This window comes from Centrocercus urophasianus, unplaced genomic scaffold, assembly GCF_019232065.1.
Source record: "Centrocercus urophasianus isolate 14NV4802_14NV808 unplaced genomic scaffold, USGS_Curo_1.0 seq_16, whole genome shotgun sequence".
NCBI classification, from domain to species: Eukaryota; Metazoa; Chordata; class Aves; order Galliformes; family Phasianidae; genus Centrocercus; species Centrocercus urophasianus.
Genome location: NW_024884711.1, coordinates 7,188,272 through 7,209,260, shown reverse-complemented (window position 1 = coordinate 7,209,260; position 20,989 = coordinate 7,188,272). Strand labels below are relative to the sequence as shown.

The following is a 20,989-nucleotide window of genomic DNA, read 5'->3' as shown; positions in this document are numbered from 1 at the left end:
ATGTAGACAAATTATTTTAGCACCCAAAAATTGAGCTTTAAGATCTTGAAAAGAGGAAATAAGCTATTTAACTTGACCATGTTTGGCTGAGGGATTTGAGAAACATGCTGCTGCGGTTCAGAAAGCTTAATTAAAATGTTTGAAATTATAATGTTCTGTTAAATGCTCCTCATGAACTGACAGAGATGGATTTTGGTTTTTTCTGCTGCTTAAGAAAAACAAAGCAGAGGCGACAGGTCGTTAATCATCAGCTGTCAATGGGATTGTGCCTCTCCATCCATGTTGTTGCACTCCTTTAGAAGCAATGTAAAGCCTACAATTAGTGTGTCTGCATTCGATTTATGACCTTGAGAGTCTGAATGCATTTTGTTGTTACCAGCATTGTTACTAGCACTGTGCATCCTACCTTACGTTCATTACCCTTAAATATAAATTGATCTGAGTGGGGATGATTTTACCCTTTCCAGTGCTTTGGTGCTGAGTGTTGGAATTGCGGCTTCAAGTAACGTTCCTCTGCAGGTCTTGGTAAAGGGAATCGAATCAGAATCATGAAATGGTTCGGGTTGGAAGGGACCTCAAAGCCCACCCAACCGCAACCCCTGTGGTGGGCAGGACTGCCGCTCACTGACCAGCTGCCCAGGGCCCCATCCAGCCGTGCCTTGTGTGCCTCCAGGGATGGGGCACCACAGCTTCCCTGGGCAGCTGTGCCCGGGCCTCACTGCCCTCTGAGTTTCTTCGTGACATTTAACTTAATCAGCCAAGCTTTTCCGTAGTACTTGCTAACGAGGGCTGGTGCTTGTGCGATTGGCTGCAAAAAGCAAAAGCTTCCACCAGCAGCCCGGCACGACCCTGGGCAGCAGGGGGGCCTCACACGGGGCCCCTTTTCTTCAGAGCAACGTTGGAAACATTTATTGCCGAGGCCACGAGAGCACCCACAGACGCCGCGCACACCCCGACGGGAGGCGGCAAAGCACCCACCGCATCCAGACCGGCCGCCTCCCGCCTCCGGGGCGCAGGCGCACGCAGAGGGGCCGGAGGCGACCGCCCGCCCTTCCGCCGCGCGCCCCGCCTCGTCCGCCGCCCGCGGAAGTGAGCGGAGCGGGGATGCGGCCGTGCTGCCGCCCCGAGGCGCGGAGGTGAGAGGCGCGGCCGGGGGCTGCCGCCCGCTCCTCTCGGCTCCCCCTCACCGTCGGCCGTCGGGTGAGCGAGCGGGGCGGGCCGAGCGAGCCGCGTGGGGACGCTCCCTCCCCTCTGCTCACGTCTCTCTTCCCTCTCTCTCCCTCCCGACCGGCGCTGAGGGAGCTCGGGCCGGGCGCTGGGCTATTTTTAGCTCCCCGGGCTGCGGGAGGCGCTGGCGGCGGCGGGAGCCGCCGCGGTGCGGTGCGGCGCGGCGGGGCGGCTGCGCCTTGTGCTGCGCTGCGCCTTGTGCTGCGCTTCGTGCTGCGCTGCGTGCCGCGGCGCTCCGCAGCCTCCGCGCTCCCCGGCGTGAGGGGGTCTGCGGCCTGCGGGGTCCGGCGGTATTTTTTTTTTATTTTTTATTTTTATTTTTACGATTATTTTATTTGATTGCCCTTCTCCAGCGCTGGTTTCTCTTGCAGATGTTGCTGCAGGTGGGGGCAGAGGGAGCGGTGTGATTGCCGGGGATCTCGGGGCGGCTCTCTCTCCAGCTCTCAGCTCCCGCTCCGGCGCCGCTGTCGCTAAAAGACTTTTGTAACTCTCGACTCACGTACGATTTCGATGGAAAATGAAGGTAAAGCTCTCCCCGGAGCCGCCGGCCTCCTCGGAGCCGAGAGGATCTCTGTGCTGGGAGCCTGCCTCGTTTCACCTCCGTAGGGGCCTCTGAGCTCGGTGCTGTTTTGATGATGGGATGAAATTCGTCTTTCGCGGTTAAATCGAGGAGCGTTAATCGCACTTGGGTTGAAATATTTTTCTGCGTACTTAATCTTGCCCTCTTTGCAGTTCTTTTTTCATTAAAAGCATGACTGAAGCTTAACGTGCTGCCATTTGGATGAGCTGGTGTAAAGCTGCCATCTCTATGCGATGCGGGAAGTTGCTCCTTTGGACTGCTGTGATACGTGTTCTCGTCTGGTTTGGGATTGGTGTAGTCTGGGGAGTTATTTCATGTTGTCCATGCTGGGTTTCTGTGTGTGCTCTGGGAGCTTTGAAAGCCAGTTTGCATTGCTGATGCTGACTGTGAGCTTCGCTGCTTTCCTTCTGAGTTGACTGGGGATGCTGTAAATCTCTTGAAATTACAGTTTTCTTTTTTATGGATGTAAGCTGGAGGTGCTCGAGGTCAGGTTGCATGGAGCCCTGGGCAGCCTGGTCCAGTGGTGGCAGACCTGCCTGAGGTTGGGTTGGAGCTCAGTGATCTGTAAGGTCCCAAGATATGCCATGATTCTATGAAATAGCAATCCCCTTATCAGAGATCACAGAACGGCCTGGGTTGGAAGGAACCTCAAGGATCATGAATCTCCAACTGCCCCTGTCACAGGCAGGGCCACTGACCTCCACATTTAATACTAGACCAGGCTGCCCCATCCAACCTGGTCTTAAACACCTCCAGGGACAGGGCATCCACAACCTCTCTGATCTCTGTTGTCATTATTCTTTGGAGATATTGGATGGAAATTTTTGGTGGCCACTGTTTTTTGTTTGTTGTGGATGGATGTGAACGTGAGGAGCTTAAAGCAGTGGGAAGCTTCCTTAAGGCTCCGACTCGGTAGCCTGGATTGGATTCTTGGTGTCGACTTGTGGGTTTCCATGATGGATATCATTCTGTTTCTGGTGACTGGAAAGCTGTTGTAAAGTCCAACCTATGTTGAAAATGCCATAGGTTGTTATAGTCTTGCATCTCAGAACATTTTTCTAACTTGAAAAATGCTAGAATTTTATCAATGCTATTGATCACATCTTCTAAGTGAGTATTTGTCATAAAGAACACAAAACTTGTCAGATAGAAGTTGTGATGTTTGTGTGTGTGTGTGGGGGGACATCTCTAGAAGACTGATTTTGGCTTTGGGAGCCCAGTTAGTTGACAGAAGCAGTGTCAGTGCCTTTGCATTGAAGTTGCTGTGTTTTAAATAAGGTTTTTGAATGACTGAATCTTGGGGCAGGAGGAGAACAATGAATCTAATACAATTGAAAAGAAATACACGTAGGGAAAAAGTATCTATCTGATGTTTGTGTGCCTAAACTGAAAGAGCAGGCAGGCTTCTAATGCCTTTTTAGTTTTATTAGCAAGTAAATATGACATTATGTATAATCAAGGTTTGTGTGGTGCAGTATGGTCCATTCAAATTCTGCTGAAGGCTGGTAGCACAGAGATGGTGTTTCTTATGTTTCTTTCGGAAGAAATAAACTATATTTCAAAATGAGTACGATTTGTATGATAGGAGTGACATAAAATACAGCTAAGGGTAAAAAATACTTCATAAGATGATCAGACGTATTTCAAAGGACGAAATAGTTGCTGTGTTTTACTGAAAGTTTGCAAAATGGGATAGTTTCCTGGGTATTGTAGGAAAGCTAACTTTCTGCACAAATTAAAAAGTAGAGTTGGTTCTCTTGAGCATTGCTTTCTCTCCACTCTTTCTCCCCCACTTCCACCATAATTGAGCTTCTGGGCAGACATATTTATAACTGCCTACTGTCTGTTTTGTCCTCTTGGTGTTTTTGAGCTCTTCTTTCTCTATCCATTTGACATTTTGAGCCAGCTAGATGCCAGCAGCTTTCATCTGGATCATTTCAGCAACCCTGATAGAATCATTAATGTATTTTCTCCAGGTGAGAGTTTGAACTATAGAGTGAGGATTGCAGGAAGATAGAATGTGTTATATGTATATTTTTTTGTATGTTTGAAAGTTTGAATATTGAGCAAGAAATGGGAGATTTTTTTTCTACATTTGGAGCAATATTCAAGGACAGAATTGATAATGCCATTTGGAAAACTGATGTTTTCATCTCATAATACATTTTTCATAAGCAGTATGGCACAGTCACTGTAAGCTAGCTAATGTCTTGTCCCAAGACTTTGTGGTTTCTGTCTCTTGTATTGGGATGAATTAGCTAATTAAACTTCCCCCAAAATTCATGTATCTGTAATGGGGAAATGAATTTTCCATCATAGAAAGGTTTTTGCTTTTTTCAGTGAGGCTGTGACTTAGAGGATTGAAGTTTGTGTTTTTGTTTGGAGTTTTGTGGCTTCAGAACTGGAGCTCTTCCTTAACTTGTGGACAGGCGAGATGACTTGCAGCTGCTTGGAGAAAACAGCTCTGATAGCAGTTGTGAGATAGTGGTGCTGTTTTGTTACCAAGGCCTTTGGTGGCATTCATTTTCAGATCGCTCTGTGCCTATTGGAAGAGGTCAGGACTGCGTTTTCCCACCTGTAGATTTTCCTAAAGTCACACACAACATTGTTACAAGCACAGATTTACTGTAAATAATAAAAACATTGCATGGTGGTTTTGAAACCTGTAGTCTTCATTCTTGTAAGGCCTACTTAGCTCTAGCTGATCATCACAGACTGCTAGTTCGATCTGTATTCTGTCAATGGCAATTTCTGGATAGTTTTGATAACTGGATGAGTACTGGGATGAGTCAATTTCTTTCTCTGAAGCAGAGAAGTTTATTACATGCTGCTGAGACAACATGGGCTTTTGTTGTTTTTAATCCATGCTTGGAGTACGATTGGCTTTCCTAGTGAGTTTTGTCTGTATTCCTTATGTAGGCTGCTTTGGAAAAGTGACCAATTTCAAATCAGTTGGGCAGCTTCTGTTTTTGGGGGCAGTGTGGTCACATCATGGACCAGCTGCCCATGGACTGTGCAGCTGTAAGGGCTGATGGAGGGGTGGAGGCCAGGTGGAGACCTGGAGCAGCAGGAACTCAAAAACAATCCACGCTGTTCCAGAGTGGCGTCATCAATTATACTTGAATGTAACATCCAAAATAATGAGTATGAATCTTGTGATGGAAAATGTTCCAAATTCTGAAATGGAGCTGGACTTATCACAGCAGTTCACATGTCTTTTGGCATTACTTGTTTAATAAATCATCTGCGTAGGTGAAACAAGAATTTTTGTATTCACTGATTGTACTTTGTTTCAATCTATGGCTCACTATGAGAAAATTAGAATGCAGTACTTTACATTGATGTTGGCATAAATGACATCTGTTCCATTTAACTTGGAGGACAAAGTGAGGGGAGGGGTTTTATTTTTTCAAACCGTATTTTTGAAGTCTTCACTGAAGGCCAACTCTAGTAGATAATTTCCTACCTGTTACACATTTAGGTACGATAGCGCTGCCAGTGCACTTGCCTTGCATTAGAAATACAGGCTTCCTCTTTGAATTGCAGTTGGTGTCACCTCTGACTCTGCTGTGTGTTTGGTTCATAGATCATGACGTAGTTTTCATCCGTCCCCAATTTTTCCGTGCAGATGTACCAGTAGTAACCTGTGATAATCTGGAAGTGGTTTAACGTGGAATCTGTTTGAGATCAGGTGCTGCGGAATGTGTGATTAGTTATTTTGTTGGCTTTGTAGCCCTTTTATATTGGGATATATGGCATCACGCTCTTAGTGAGTTACAAAATGCAGTAGTGTAAGGAAAATTAGGATACCTAATTTAACAGAGAAACAAGCGTTTTTGTTTCTTTCTGATGTCCAGTCTGACAAATGAGTTTGATCTTGGTTTCATAGGCCACTATGACTGTTGTCCAGCCATTTGTCCCCCCAGCCCCATGCTGGGTAGCACGCTGCTGAGTTAGGGAGCTGCATGGGCTCGTGGAGAGCCCAGTTCATGTCAGAAGCAATGAGCATATGGATCTCTGGAGGGCATAAGGGGGGAGAGCCCCCACTGCTTAGTGCAAGCAGGATGTTTGATTGACTCTGTTCTTCTGTAGCCTTGGCTTTGGTGTATCAGGCTGAGGCTGTCTGTGGGGAATAAGTTAAAGATGAGTAGATTTCATTCGTTGTGCACCATTCGTTGGTGAACAAGTTCAGGTGATGAATAACTGACATTTGCAGTGGGGTTAGGATCAGCTAGAAAGAATGACAGAGCTGCCACGCAGGGAAGAGAAGGAAAATAAAGTACACTCATCAAGGTGTAAATATGGGCCAAGCATCTGTTTCTATTTATTTGTTTTGTAAATATCCTAGTCTAAGTAATTAGAAGGGATAATGGGTTGGCAGATGCAGGTTGCAGACTCTATAAAGGCTTTTAAAAGGTTTTGTCATAGGTTTTCTGCTGCACTTTCTTCCCATAGGTACATAATTCACCAGCAAATCTTGAATACAATGTTGCTGCTTTCTTGATACTGATTGTAAGAAACCTTATTGTGAGTATCGAGGCAGTGAGTTACGTTTGTCTTTTAAAAGGCATTGACACCAGCTTGGTCTTATTTCTTTTAAATGGTAAGTTTGAATTGGTTTGGTTTTTGTTGGAGTATTATTTTGTCTCATTTTGAAGTAACTCCATAGCTGCCAGGTGTATAACCAGCAGTTAGATCCTGGAGTTTCACTCATTTTTTTAAACAAATCTGAACTGTAAATACTGAGCAAATGTGTCTGTGACTGTTTAGTTACAGTTCCACGGCTGCTAAGTCCGTACATGCTGTGGGGATGTTGGTAGTATCCCACAGGGTAATACTAAAATGTTTTGGTGTTTGCTGTTCCAGTGCCAACCTTCATTTTGAGAAGTTCAGCTATGAGAGATGGAGGCAGGCTGTTGGAGGGGAGCCGTATGATCTTATTTCTAAGCTGAAATGTTCTCTTGTAGAAAGTTAGCAGCTGTGGCAAGATTAATGACTGGTATTTCTGCCCAAAGTCTTCTGGCCTTGAATTTCTAGAATGCCTCATGTGAATCAGGATTTAAGTGGAGGCTTGTGCTGTTTGGAGCCAAGTGAGGTGTGGTAGCTGAGCTCCTGGGTAATGAGTTTCTGGGCTGACCAAGTGCTGTCTTACGGAGACTTTGGTCTCAGCAGAAGCTGAGAGACCTGGGGCTCTTCAACCTGGGGAAGGCTGTGAAGTGACCTGAGAGTGGCCTGTAGGAGAGCTACAGGAAAGAAGGGGGCAGGCTCTATAGCAGGATCTGTGGTGATAGAAAAAGGGGAAATGGTTTCAAAGAGGGGACATTTTTTCCTTATATCTAACCTAAATCTTGTACGGTGAGGGCGGTGAGGCACTGGAACAGGTTGCCCAGAGATGTGGTTGATGCTCCGTCCCTGGAGACTTTCAAGGTGAGGTTGGATCAGGACCTGGGCACCCTGATGTAGCTGTGGTGTCCCTGTTCGCTGCAGGGGAGATGGACTAGATGGTCTTCAGGGGTCCCTCCCAATTCTAAGGATTCTATGATTCTACAGGCATTGTTTTGATGAATTTCAGTGAATGCTTAGGATACCGCATTTTTTTCTTCCTCTGATTAATAAGTAATGAGAAACAAATGAAATGTTCAAGGAGATTTTTTTTCAGTGTTAGAGGAGTTTTTCAAACAGGAAGAATCAAAACGGAATGTTTTGGCCAAATATCTTGGTAGTCAAATTGTTCTGGTGTTTGTCAATGCACTTTCGCTAACTCTGCTGGCAGCTCAATGATTGGGCCAATGAGAATTAGAATTTGCTTTGTACAGCCACCGAAGTGTCCAGAAGCAGTCCAGCTAGCATATCTCTTTGGCTGTATTCAAAGGTTGAATATTTGGTTTTCTTAAAAGATTCAAATGTATAGTACACAAATGGGCTGAAGGAAAGTAAGGCAGTTTGCTCAGAGGTGGAGTGGTTTAGTCTGAAGCTCTGTAGCCAGTCTTCCTTGTGGAAGCTTAAGGTGTTGTTACTGTTGTGAAATATCTGTGGAATGTTTTCTGCCTGTGAGAGAGCAGGCAGTTGTCATTCACAAGGCTTGCAAGATAACCCCCGGAGTATATACTGCAACTACAGAAAATTGCCCAATTTTGGTGTTGTGCTGGTATCCTCAGTTGAACTAATGCCCTACTTTCCTTTCTGTTTCTTAAAGAAAAGACGTAATGTCCTGAGAGTAAGATGCATTTCAGATGTGGAGATGTATTTCTTGGACAAGTTATTTTTTGATAATATGTTTTTGGTACTTAAATATTTTTAGTAATTTTTCAGTATTTTTATTACATAGTTATTGAGCTTTTGTAGGGTAAATCACAGAATGATTTGGCTTGGAATGGCTTAAAGCCAACCAATTCCAACCCCTGCCATGGGCAGGGCTGCCACCCACCATGTCATGCTGCTCAGGGCCCCATCCAACCTCGCCTCCAGCCCCTCCAGGGATGGGGCACCACCCTGTCAGTTGCCCAAATCAGTTGGATGTCATGTAGGGCATTGTGGTATTCTTTAGACTAACTGAAGTAGATAGCAAATATTTTATGAGTTTTTCAGTTGTGCAAACTTTGATTTAGCCTGTCAGCTTTAGAATTCGGGTTTCTGTTTCTTAATTGATCAGAATTCCAGAAGTAACATGTACCAAGAGGTACATTTCTGATGTTGGCCTCAGGAGGGCCTTAAGTGCTGTTGAAATAGCACTGGACTGCAGCACAGGCTTTTTCAGGCTGCAGAGCTGCTTAGCAGGTTGTTCTCGTTTGGGTATTTGTATTCCTCCTGTTAATGGGTGGTCTCTGCACCAGGTTGAATACCACCCTTTTTCTGTAAAGTCCCATGAAATAACACAATAGCGATGGGCTGAAAGCATGTGACCTCCCAGGACAGAAATCTGCTCTGCGGGGAGAACTCATTAATGCAAATTAGTGTGCCGTGTCTCTTCCCTTCTAGCTTTTTTAGAGACAGAACTTTTCTGCATATGTTTCCTTTGATGTGGAGACTCCTGGTAAGACGTTTAAACTAAAATGCTATTGAATAGGAACAAATTTCTTTGAATATTAGAATACAGGGCTGCTGCAGCTGTTTCCCAGAAGTGAAAAATCGTCACACTTTCGGAAAAGACTCAATTCAAATGAAGATAGTGCACAGTAACTTCAAAGCCTTCACAAAGTAATGCTGGTATCCTGAGCAAACGGAGCCTGGTAGAAAATAAACGGCTCATTAGTCTGCAGACTTCCACCTTTTGGGGGTGGGAAGGGACAGCTCTTGGCAGTGCAAAGTTCGCTTCTTGCAAATTGCTTGTGAATGTTTCTGTGTTGAAGGAGCCTTGGCACTTCAGCTGTTGTTCTCAGAAAGCAGCACTCTTTCCAGCAAAGGTATTTGAGTCCAGTACTCTCTGCCCAGGTTCTTCTAGGTATTCCACATGAGGACTGTGCAATGCGGGTGAACTCGGAGAGATTTCACACTTCTAATGAACAGAGGCAGAAAACATTTGATGCTGCCAATTGATCCACTCAGCAATGGTACTCAGTTGATCTGCTCAACTGATGAAGCTGTTTATCTGCAACAAAGGCCACACTCGGTTCCCTTTGTGTTACTGATGAAGTCGGCTTGTTTTGCAACAGCTGTGGTCAGTTACACCCAATATTATTTCCTGAGCTTCGTGGGCACGTAGCCCTTGCCCATCTCTTCTGATTGTTCTTCCATTATAGGGGTTTATTGATCAGACAGTATTTGAGCTCTTTTCATAGCTAAATTTGCAGGTTTTTGAGCCATCATTAGAGAAATTGCTGGCTGAGAATACAGGAAAGTACTGATCTTCATGATTTAATCATGTATGAGGTACAACCGGCTCTGTCATTGCAGCCTGCATGGATGAAATCTCCTTGAATATAACTCCCAGTTTTACATCCATCAATAAAATATAGATAAATTAGTTCAAAAGCCAGTAATAGTGTGTTAGAAATGAAATTTACTTCATCAAAGTGCACTTGTAGTTTATCTGCAGTTATGGTTTGTGAGCTTGGTTTTTTACCAATTCTTATTAGTTTATTAAATCTGTATGTATCACTCTCAACTATTTCCACCTACTCCTTACATTAATAGAACTACTGAATTCCTCTGGAGACTTAATTCCTCCTAAGATGTGGAGGAATTTCAGAGGAAATTGCATCACAGTCACAACCACATTTTGTATTGCTTTTTCCAAAGCAGTCTGAGAACTCTTACTGTGTTCCTCTGCATTCAGCCTCCCAGTTTGGAGCCCTGCTGTGCATCTGGGATTTGCTTCTGGGTGTGCAGTCAGCCTAGGACTTGCTGTAACTATTAAGCATGCCTAGTGCATTTTTTTTTTTTTTAATTGGCTTTTTGCTGTGTTGTGCTGTCATGTGGCCATTGGACTGGGACGTCTTTCAAGGTTCTAGGAGCACCTTGTCTACTAGAAAAGAGCTGCAGAAATATCCAGTGAAAAAGATTTTTAATGTCATTGCTAAAATGTAACTGTGTGATCATAGTCATGATACCTGTTCAAACTGAGAATTTGAAGATGAATAATAAGATGGTCAGAGTTCTGGACCTCCAAAACCTCTGACTACTGTGTGCTGATGAATAGGACAAGACTTTGCATGAGTGCTTCATACCTGATGGAACTGACAGAGAAGAGGGTTATATCCATTCTGGATGGAGTGCCTTTCCTTATGCTTCACAACTGTGGAGCCCTTGCCTAACAGGGGCTGTTCCCAAAGTCTCTGCACCAGCACTTGGGCTCCTGTGCTCATTGACAGCTGGTAGTTCTCTGTCCTTGTGAGCTTTCAGGTTGCCAGACAGTGTAAAAGAGGTAAGCACTTGTTATTTAATTGTAGTACGTATGCAGATGTCTGCTTAAAACTGTTCTTGCTCCTGATGCTCACTTCCACCAGGTGTTTTGGACCCTGAATTCTGCTCTTTGTTACAATACTGATCTGTCATTGTCATCTCCAGCACTTTGCTCTGCATTGCATGACAGGAGAAGAACTTGCTTAATAGGATCCGACTTTTCTAAATCACTTGGTATATATTACTTAAAAGTTTGGTTGTATAGAATATTCAAGAAAATGGAAGCTTTTGTTTCAATGAAAAACCTTTTTATCATGTTGTTAAAGATTGACCATTGCTCAGTGGAGAGGGAAAGGTAAATAAAAAAGGGAAGCTGATTCATGAGGCAGGGTGGGATGGGAGGAATGTTGTACACTGAAGAGGTGCTGACTCTTTCTGCAACCTAGTAAGAAAAGCACAAGCATTTGCAAGGCAAATCACTAATTAATAACTCAGTAAAGGTGGTAGTAAGGTGTAAAAGCATATGTCCTTTATGATATGGGGAATGCAGTATGATATGGCATTGGTCAGACCCCTGGCCATTTGTACAGAATTTGTCTGGCCTGAGTTCATTTGTACTCTAGTGAGGTTTTGCTCATAGTACAGATTCATCAGGCGCTGGTAGCAATCATGTCCAGAATGTGAATGTAGCTTTGAAGAATTTGTGGGCAACTCACTGTTGCTTTGTAATAATTGAAAGGGATTCAGTTGTACAGGGACTGATGGGCCAGATGCAGGTGGATTGAAGGAGCTGATGAGAGGAGGGGGAAGATTCAGGTGATTGGTATGGTTAGCAGGCAAGTACTGGAAAGCTTGCTGAAGCAGTGCTTCCTCTCATCCTTTTGCATTTCCAGTTGTGCTGCAGTTGTTCCCAAGTTGGCTGTACCAACCTGCAGCTTGCCACTGTGACTGCTCGCGCGGTTGGATAAGCAGTCCTTGCCAGGAGCAGAGTTCCCAAACCCAGCTGTTTCTTTCTCTTGCCTTTCTAATGGAACTTTTCAAGGAAAGGATCCACGTTTCTTTTTAATTTCTGTGACTTTAATGTCTTTGTATTTTTTTAAACATCTTGGTTTTGTTTCTTCTTTCTCTTTACTGTTCTGAGTAGTTCTGCTTCCCGTGGCCTTTGCATTTTGCACTTGTAGGTCAATTGAGTAAACACATGTAACATTTGAAGTACTCTGCATTAGCTAATTAGCCAAAGTGTTTTGCTCACAAGATTATCTAAAAATAGGTTTTCTTGTGAGAGTGCTCTGAAAAATTTTCAGACCACCCAGTTAATGTAGGTCCTGCCATTTGCATTCTCTGAGCATGCAGAGCTAAAATTTTCCTATTACATTTTTTTGTAAAGTGTCTGTGTGTCAGTGAGCCCTGCTGATTGATAATGGAGAATGGAGTATCCCTGCTAAGCTGCTGCTGCACACATCAAAGATAGGATGTTGATACTCGGTCTCCAGTGGTGGTAGAAAGAAGGCAGACAGAATCTTGTAGTGTATGAGGAGGAAGAATTTCTTTGCGTTACTGTTAGCTGGTAGGCAAATTACATGTTTTCCTTCAGAAAAGAATAGAAAGGAACTCTCAATTTCCAGTAATGCAAACCTTCCAGACAAACTTACATTAATTTTGATAAACATGCTTTAGTCACAGTTCCGTGGTCATAAAACTGATGTGTGTTTCTTGCCATAGAAATGGTGGTGTGTACGTTGGAATTAGTCCAGGAAAAGTCCCTCCTGGGGCAACTGCTTGTTTTTGTTAGCTGGCATCCTGCTTCTTTGTTCTGTGGTAGGTTTAACTGTGAATGGGGAGTAGAAAGATGTAGTCATTGCTCCAGAAGCTTCAGCTGTGCTGCCCAACTGATACAGCTGCGTTAGCTAGCACCATTTCTTAGCTCCTTTATCCATACAGGATCTTTGCCTGTGGTGAAATATGAAGCATTCTAAGATACCAACAGATAAATGTTTGAAAAAGAATTGCATCACAGGATGGGAAGAGATTTTACCATATGTGGCTTGACTCCTGCGCTATGTGAGTTTGGGGATAGCTTCTGTTGGGTACAATAACAGATGCTGCAGACAGTATTGAATGCCACCCAGGGAGGTGAAAGAGTCACTGTGTATGGAGGTTTTCAAGAAAAGGATAGATGTCACATTGAGTAATGTGGTTTAGTGGTATGGTGGTGATAGGTTAGACTAGACAGATGATCTCTGTGGTCCTTCCAATAACTCTTACGATAAGAAGTCTTTCTTTTGCAGTGTAGAAGTAATGCATAATAAAGGCAAAATTATTTGTTTGCGTATGGTTATTATGTACTAGCAGATGGGAAGTGATTTTCCAACTTTTTTTTTGGCCTTAAATCTGTCAGTGTTAACCCACTTAGTATCTTGGAAGATGGTGATGAAGGGGACAATGATCAGTTTCTTACTGGCTCAGTAATTGGTGGCAAAGTGTTGGATGTAAAATTGTTCTTTTCTGAACAGTAAGTAGAGCTCGATCTACACAGAGATTGTAGAGCTTCTTGAGAAATTAACTGGGGGATCCATCCAGAATTGTCTTAAAATAACTAATTTTGCTCTAGAGAAGGAAACTGGCTGTAAAAAAACGTTCTGAGCCTTTATTTTTCTAATCCTTTGCAAGATTTATGGCCTAAAGCTTTTACAGTGTTCTTAAAAGTAGGAAGTGTTTTTTTTTTTTTTTTTTTTTGTTTCTTTAATCTGACGTGAAAAAGTTGTCAACATAGGCTTTGATGTAGCACAATTCTACCATGCTAATGAAGCTTTATTTGGAAAAGCCTCATCATTTTAACACTTGTGTTTAAGGATAGGTCAACTTTGAAAGATATTCATAAAGAGCTTGTTAGTAGTCTTTTTTGAAGTCCTGTTGATAATATTAGAGAATTGATCGGGTAAATGCATGCCTTCTTGGAACTGGTATTTGAGTCTACGACCATAGAATCATGGAATCATTAGGTCTGGAAAAGACCACTAAGACCATCCATACAGTTTAACCATCAACCTATCACCTCCATACCACGTCCCTCAGTGCCACATCCACACACGTCTTGAAAGCCTCTTAGTCATGTCCATTACTATAGGCAGAAAAAAGATTTCTCAGCATTAACGTTTGTAATGGCTGTTGGCTCACGTTTCTGCTTGCTCTTACTGGGAAAGCTTGGTTGCTCAGTTTTAGTTGAGCATGTGGTCATCTTGGTCAAAATCGTGTGTTTGTGGGTTTGTTTTGAAATAGTACTTAGGCTTAATTGTTTTCAGCCTTAAATTGTGGAGTTTGGTAACCAGATATCAGATCATCTATGGCGTTCCTTTCAACAAAAATCAAATGCTAGTATTTGAAGTGGAAACTGTAAAGAAAAGAACATGAGCTGGTAGATCAGTAGCGTGTCATATCAAAGAGGGGAGATTGTGGCAAAATTCTGGGTAAATGTTGGGTTCAAAGAGCATGTGATCCTAGAAAACTGAAGCAGAAGCAAAAGTAAATTGAGTGTAAGCTTCTGAAGAATGAAAAGGCCTCGTCTCCAGTGGCAATTTCCTGAGGTTTGAAGTGTTTCAACGAAGTATTGGTTCCTATCTGTAGGCTCAACAGCCTTAACTGGGTGTGTTCCTATTTCAGAACAGGTCACAGAATCATAGAATCTCCCAAGTTGGCAGAGACCCGTAGGGATCATTGAGCCTGACTCAGTCTTTGCAGCCTGAACATGGGTGCAATATATACTGAAAATTCTGCAAGGCAGATTTGAGTGACGCTGTTTCTTTCTATGAACTGAATCTCTCGAGCATCAAGTGCTTTGTGAACACTAGTACAAGTAGTGCTATGGCTAAGCAAAGGCTGGATGCCTGCTTGTCACACTGGGTGACCGTGGTGTTGCATCACTTTCAGTGGTGACGTCCTGGAGAATATGGACCAAAGAGTGTTTCGTAAGGCTGAGAGTTATAATGTCTGCATTCTTCCTAGCCAAAGTACCTATCATTCTGCTGCTCTAGTATAAGTTGCTCTAATATAGCTCAGTTTTGCAGAGGGATGCTGTGTTGTGAGAGAGACCTTTGGCTGTGTGACAAACGTTTGTCCCACTGATGCAGAATAATGTAACTTGCCTGGTGCAAGTTCTTGTTACCACTTGTGGTTTTGGAAAGCATTGAATTACTGTGTCTTTACATCTCATAAAGATATGCCTGGCTAGGAACAGAATTATGCTTTTTTTTTTCCCCTGATGTCAAAAGCAGTTGGTGTGTACTTGAAGTATTTTAAAAGAACCTCAACAAATGTTGAGAGAAAGATATGGCACGAAGTAATGTGATTTTTTTTTTTCCCCCTTGAAACGTTTTAACTCAATTTGTCTCAGTTGACGCACATAAGTGTTTGGAAATGGTAACTTTCTAGTTAACTTTTGCAAAGGTCTGTATTTATACCATACAATGTGAATTCATAATCACTTTTTAAGAAGGCCTCCCTGAGTGTGTGTACGTAGGATTCAATAAATACCTACCCAGTGCTGAAGTTTAGGAGCTCCATGGCAATGTGGCATGTGTGCTCCACCTGTGGTGCTTTTACCCTCATCCATTCTTCCCTCAGGCCCATGGGATGAAGGCTTGGTGTAATCTTACTTAGGTAAGCAACTGGAAGAACAAGAATGGAGTTGAATTAATCGGGGCTATCATATTTGAGTACTCAGCAGAACTGTGTGTGGTATAGAAAATAAAGGCTGTCGTAGCCTCTTAGGGGATAAGAATGCTGTAATCTTCAAACACATTTTCATACCAAGTATTTGTATTACAGCATCCGCAGAGGAAATTCAAAACCTCTACTGTACGAAGGCATTAAATGGCAGATTCAAATTGTGCAAAAAACATTTTCTGTGGTGTGCATGCTTGCGTGGTAAGTGTGCTCCAGAGAATGGAGTGGCAGCAGCGAGATGAGAGAGATCTGAATTAACTGTGGGTGCAGCAAGATAGAGTGATGGTAATGAAGGAGTGAAACGAGAGCATCGCTTGAGCTTCAAATATTGAATAAATGAGGATTCTAAAACTTCAATTTCTTTAAATGCAGTGCTGAGCTGAGCTGTCAGTGTTGTTAAAACGCTTTTCTGCACTAGAAAAATGTTTGCATTTCTTAAAAAGCAGTGTTTTCTTGTAATAGCATTGACTGGAAGTTCTTGTACTGTAGTCAGTTAAGTTCTGTGACATCACATGCATCTGTGCCCTTGTTTGTGGTGTTCTTAATGTTGTTTCTCCTTTCTTTGTCTGCAGTAACACACAAATATGCCTGCTTAGACTGACTTCATCAGTAGGTAGAAAGTAGAGGCAAAGAGTGAAATTTAACCTGGAGTTATTACCTTCTGCCCAGTTATTGATGATAGGGAGCTAAAGGAGCATGATATATGTAACTGTAAGGACCTTTGCTGTGGCTTAACACATAATTACAGATAAGGTTCTCTCAGTTGCACATCCAGTGTTTTGTTTTAGAATTGCACATAAGATACTGCATGAAAATAAAGTGAATCTGCAGATCCTTATTTTTTTTTTTTTAGTGCAAATGGTTATTGAAAATGCTTTTTCAGTGGCATTAATACTGCATTGCTCTGGCTGTTGAAATGTTAGTGTTCCTCACCCTTCAGACTTCGGTTTTGTTTCTAGGTTGCACGTCTTGAACAAATCCCTGATGGTGACAATGAGACAATGATTCCTGTACTGTCCTCAAAAAAAGCAAGTGAATTGCCAGTTGATGAAGTTGCAAGCATTCTGCAGGTGAGTAATTCTGCATCTCTTGAAGCTGTGATAATTTTACAAAACATTGGGCACTTCTTAAGGACAGATCTTGCCACTGAAAGCCTATGTGTTACCAAGCAGATTGATATTAATTATTGTCAGTTTCTAAAAGTGTGTTGATCTTTACACTGTTACTTGAAATGCTTTAATCTCCAATGTTTTTGAGGAAAATTGGTTATTGGATTGGGGGGGGGGAACTTGAAAATGTTTGGGCTTCTCAATGCTTCGGAGATCGTGTTTTTGTTACAAAAGCTCTCCTAGAGATTTATTTATTTATTTATTTATTTATTTATTTATTTATTTATTTATTTTTCTTCCTGTAAAACTGCCCTGTTTTTCATAGCTATCACTTCTGGTTCTTTATGAAATTCTCAATGCCCTTAATATAATCTGGCAGCTTCCATTTTAAGAGAAGGAATGGGGTTGAAAAAGCTACCCATTGACAGATTTATGAACCATTGAATTTGGGTTGATTATTTTCTTGATAGATGATCTTTCTTCATCTTCTGTATGCTTGACTGCTTGAGGAGTACACCTTAATAGCTATTGCCCACAGACAACTCAAGACTTTGAAGCTATTGCTGTCATTTGGCCGAGCAGCCAAATTCCTGACATAATTCTCAAGAGTCTGAGCTGTGCCTGCAGTTTGGATCGCTGATGAGTTTTCTGCAGGGAAGATCAGCAGTCATTTAGAGATGTACAACTGCAGATGCTGCTTTAGTTTGGTGAATTTTGTGTTGAATATTTTCTGTCAAATATTATTTTAAAACAGTAGTTAGCTTTTATCAGCATACAAACAGCAGCACCAGGTTCGTCTTCCTGATGGCTAAACCTGATGGCCAAACTTTTATAATCTGAGGCGCATTATTTAAGTGTTGAGATTTATTTTGAAGTCTGTCTTTATAGTGTAATTGCTGACTGTGTTATTCTTTGTGTAATAATTGTGTTTTAATAGGCTAATCTTCAGAATGGCTTGAAAAACTGTGAAGTGTGTCACAGACGGGCCTTCCATGGATGGAATGAATTTGATATTAGTGAAGATGAACCTCTCTGGAAAAAATATATTTCCCAGGTTGAGATTTTTGTCTTTTCTGCTTTCTTATTTTAATGTTTGGTCAGTAATTTTATGCTTTATTCCGTAGCTTTCATGTACGTGAATACATTCTGATAAAAGTGGGTAAAGTGAAATTAGGTGAGAAACTGTCTTCCATAGCTTGCATCTAATTTACCTACTGAAAAAGCTTTTATTTGTGTGTAGAAATGAGTGTTTAGATTACATGGCTTGTTCATGAATAAGTGTTTGCATCTTGCAGAAGGCTGCCAACTTCCTCCTCCGATGGAGCCGTTGCCCCTTTTGGCTGCCTGGGATACTGCAGGTGCTCGAGGCCGGCAGCCCCAACCCTGTGAATAAACTTTGGTTAGCTGTAACTTATTTATAGTAACTAGCTTAAAGGCTGGAGAAGTAGAAGTTCTTTGTAGGCAATGGCTTGAGCATGAATTGCACTGAAATCAGCACAAATGCATATGACCGGTAAATGCTTAAATGGAATATGAAGTGTGAATAACTAGATAGGCAAAGGCAAATTTGAAAAGGCTAAAACATTGCCTATGAACTGGAGGTGTGGATGGAGTCAGCCTATTGATTTACTATAAATATGAGCCCATCCAGCATCTCTGAATGGTGTGAAAGTGCCACTACTTCGCCAATATTTTGCTTCCCTTATTATGGCAAAATTATTTAAAGCAGTTTCTCAAACAAGAGATTTCGAAGGAATTTATGTTAAACATTTTGGTTGATGTTTCCTACAACTTGTCTAAGCAGCAATACATTTAAGTTCTAAAGTAGACCTTCAAGTAATAGATAATTAATTATGGGATTAGTGATAGGAGTGGGAGCATCTTTACATACTGGCTGTCCTCTGGCACTAATGCTTCTTTTTTCCACCCATAGCTTCAATTAGATGCATCAGAATGCTTCTAAAGCATACCACCAAAGCCTGTTTTAGGTAGCATTTAAGATATGTATTTGCTTTGGATGTTCTTGTCATATGTGCTCTTGAATGTCCTCAGCTTCTACTGAAGATTCACTTCTTTTGTAAGAGTTCTCTTGTTTGACAGTGTTAGGAACAAGCTATCATGTAGACACAAGATCCTTTATTAATTTAGCCTTAGAAATCTGAAGAAAGCATGTGATCTAAAATGAAAGTTTGTATCTTGGAAAGCAAGAAGTCATGAATTGGAAATTCCGAAATTGCCTTGGTAATAATACATTGCTGGGAATGGGATCTGCCTGTTGTTACCTCAAGAATACTTTGAATACGTTTCAGGCTTTTTTGTACGTGTTTAAATGCAGCATAAACAAATAAGGAGATATTTTGACTTTGAAGATGTGGATCAAGAACTGTTTTTCTGCTGCCATTGAAAATGGCCTGTTCAACGCCTTTGATATTGGAAACAACCAACCCTTAAATAAAATCTGAACTGTACAGAGTCGATTCTTTTTAGATGTGTTTTAAGGTGTAGATGAAATAGTCTTTCTGTAGGGAGTGTTGCTGAATTACTCTTCTGTTTTGTTTCAGTTTAAAAATCCCCTTATTATGCTTCTCCTGGCTTCTGCGGTCATCAGTGTTTTAATGCATCAGTTTGATGATGCTGTCAGTATCACTGTGGTAAGGAGCTCGAATCTTATCTTCTGAAAAAATGCTTCAGAATGGGTGACCACTTTTACTTTGATCATCACATGAATGCTAATATGAGGCGGGATTTGACTGTAATTAATTAAGGTGATTTATCTGTTTTTACTTTTGGAGGATACTGGCATCTTGATGCACATAGACACAAATTGTGAAATGTTGATGGGAGCCAAACTGTGGCTGGTAGCATGAACTGTAGAAGGTGATATTGCCTCCAAAAGAAGCATGTGTAACTCAGGTAGCAATATTCAATGGAAAGAGGGAAAATATTTTTTTGTGTGTATATTTACTAGTATTCCATTGCTAAGGCAGAGAGAGTTGCTGGGTTTATCTTGGATCTAGTTAAGATTTCTAGAAGAGTCTTTCTCTTTCAAAATGGTCATATTTAGTTTTTTAGTAATTACAAAGGGTGTACTTTTAAGATATGATTGTATCTTCAAAGGTACAGGCCAGCCAAAAAGAAAGGACTGTAACAACTCAATTTGAGTAACAAATTCAATTAGTATAACAAAGCTCGATTAGAAACTGTATTGAGGGAGGAGGTCATACTTTAAACAAAATTGATCTTTCTCATTATCTAATAGACCTCATTCACTGACTCATTTTCACCCTGCATGCGTACAGGCCCCGTGATGTTTATGTTGAAGTGCTGTGACCAGAGCTGTGTGTGATATGGGGGAAGGCTTACTACTGATGCCTTTCTACTCTGCTTGGATTATTCCTACAGGGAAATTGTTTTGCCTCCTTGTTGGGATCTTGGCTGTTCAGGGTGTAATCAGTGTGTTGTCTTACTCCTTGGTAGTCTTGGGCAGAGTTGCCAAGTTTCTTCTACTTGTTTTCATAATTGGGATATGTTATGGCTCCATACCAGTTCTTCAGTTCACTACTTTAATTCTAGTCTTCAACTTATTCTTAGTGTGTTCTTGTTACTTGATTTAAACCCGATCTGATGCTTTATGACAATTAACATGGCAGTGAATGCTTCAGTCAGACATTTTTTACTATTTGTGTTAGGGAACTCCCTCCACTGCTACCTCTTGCTCACCTTTTAGAAACACAGAACAGTTTACTTTCCAAGCACTGGAAGTTTTACTTCAAAATCATCATCTAGTTATCAGTGTTATTTTTAGTAATATCAGCTTACCAAGGCACATGAATGCCACTGAATAGACATAAATAGACAATGGTGTTGCTTTTTTTTAGCAGGCCTGAAGGTTAGCCAGTCATTTTGAGCATGAGAGTCTGTTTCCAAACCATATTGCTAATGTGTAGTAATAACTATAGCTGGGCAGAAGCAAATATCACTTATTTTCATCGCCGTTTGGAATTCTCTTATCTACTTTTGTTTTCTTACAGGCAATACTGATTGTTGTTACAGTTGCCTTTGTTCAGGTAAGACATCTGTTGTACAAATGAGATTATTGCTTTTATGTATGCTCTTATATTTAATAAGTTGCTGTCCTGATGCAATGTGCAGCTGCACAGTGCTTGATTAAAGAGCTCTGTGCTTTCATCCGAGTCTTTTGCCTTCTCTGAAGTGCTTGATTTGTTCTACTTTAACATTTTATGCATCTATATGGGTAATGTAATCAGCAACAAAAGAATGTGTGTAAGGAAACATTCAGATTAAACAATGTTGAAGTACTTTAAAATATTAAATATCATAGAAAATGTATTTTGAATGTATCACTCTGGCTGCAATTATGTATGGAATTTTACCCCCCAACTCTTTTAAATTGTTTCCTAAATAATAAAAAAAAAAAAGTTGGTTTCATTCTTTAAATACCCAGCTTTACTTAGTGTGTGCCTAAGGCAAAATAGCCTTCTGTTTGTGC

At 41.6% G+C, this 20,989-nt stretch overlaps 1 protein-coding gene across 3 annotated transcripts in view; it reads left to right on the top strand.

The window, feature by feature from the left end:
- Positions 1 to 1,088: 1,088 nt before the first annotated feature.
- The window catches only part of ATP2C1 (ATPase secretory pathway Ca2+ transporting 1), a 45,246-nt gene continuing 25,345 nt past the window's right edge, over positions 1,089 to 20,989 (top strand). The window contains exons 1-7 of one of the 3 annotated variants that reach the window (XM_042816448.1): positions 1,089 to 1,136; positions 1,599 to 1,750; positions 15,473 to 15,571; positions 16,330 to 16,440; positions 17,417 to 17,533; positions 19,041 to 19,130; positions 20,511 to 20,546. In XM_042816448.1, the coding sequence (XP_042672382.1) occupies positions 15,518 to 15,571; positions 16,330 to 16,440; positions 17,417 to 17,533; positions 19,041 to 19,130; positions 20,511 to 20,546 (408 nt within the window). In that variant the 5' untranslated portion in view covers positions 1,089 to 1,136; positions 1,599 to 1,750; positions 15,473 to 15,517. Of the gene's footprint in view, positions 1,201 to 1,598; positions 1,751 to 15,472; positions 15,572 to 16,329; positions 16,441 to 17,416; positions 17,534 to 19,040; positions 19,131 to 20,510; positions 20,547 to 20,989 lie in introns of all 3 variants that reach the window. The other 2 variants (XM_042816447.1, XM_042816449.1) reach the window with 2 other exon arrangements.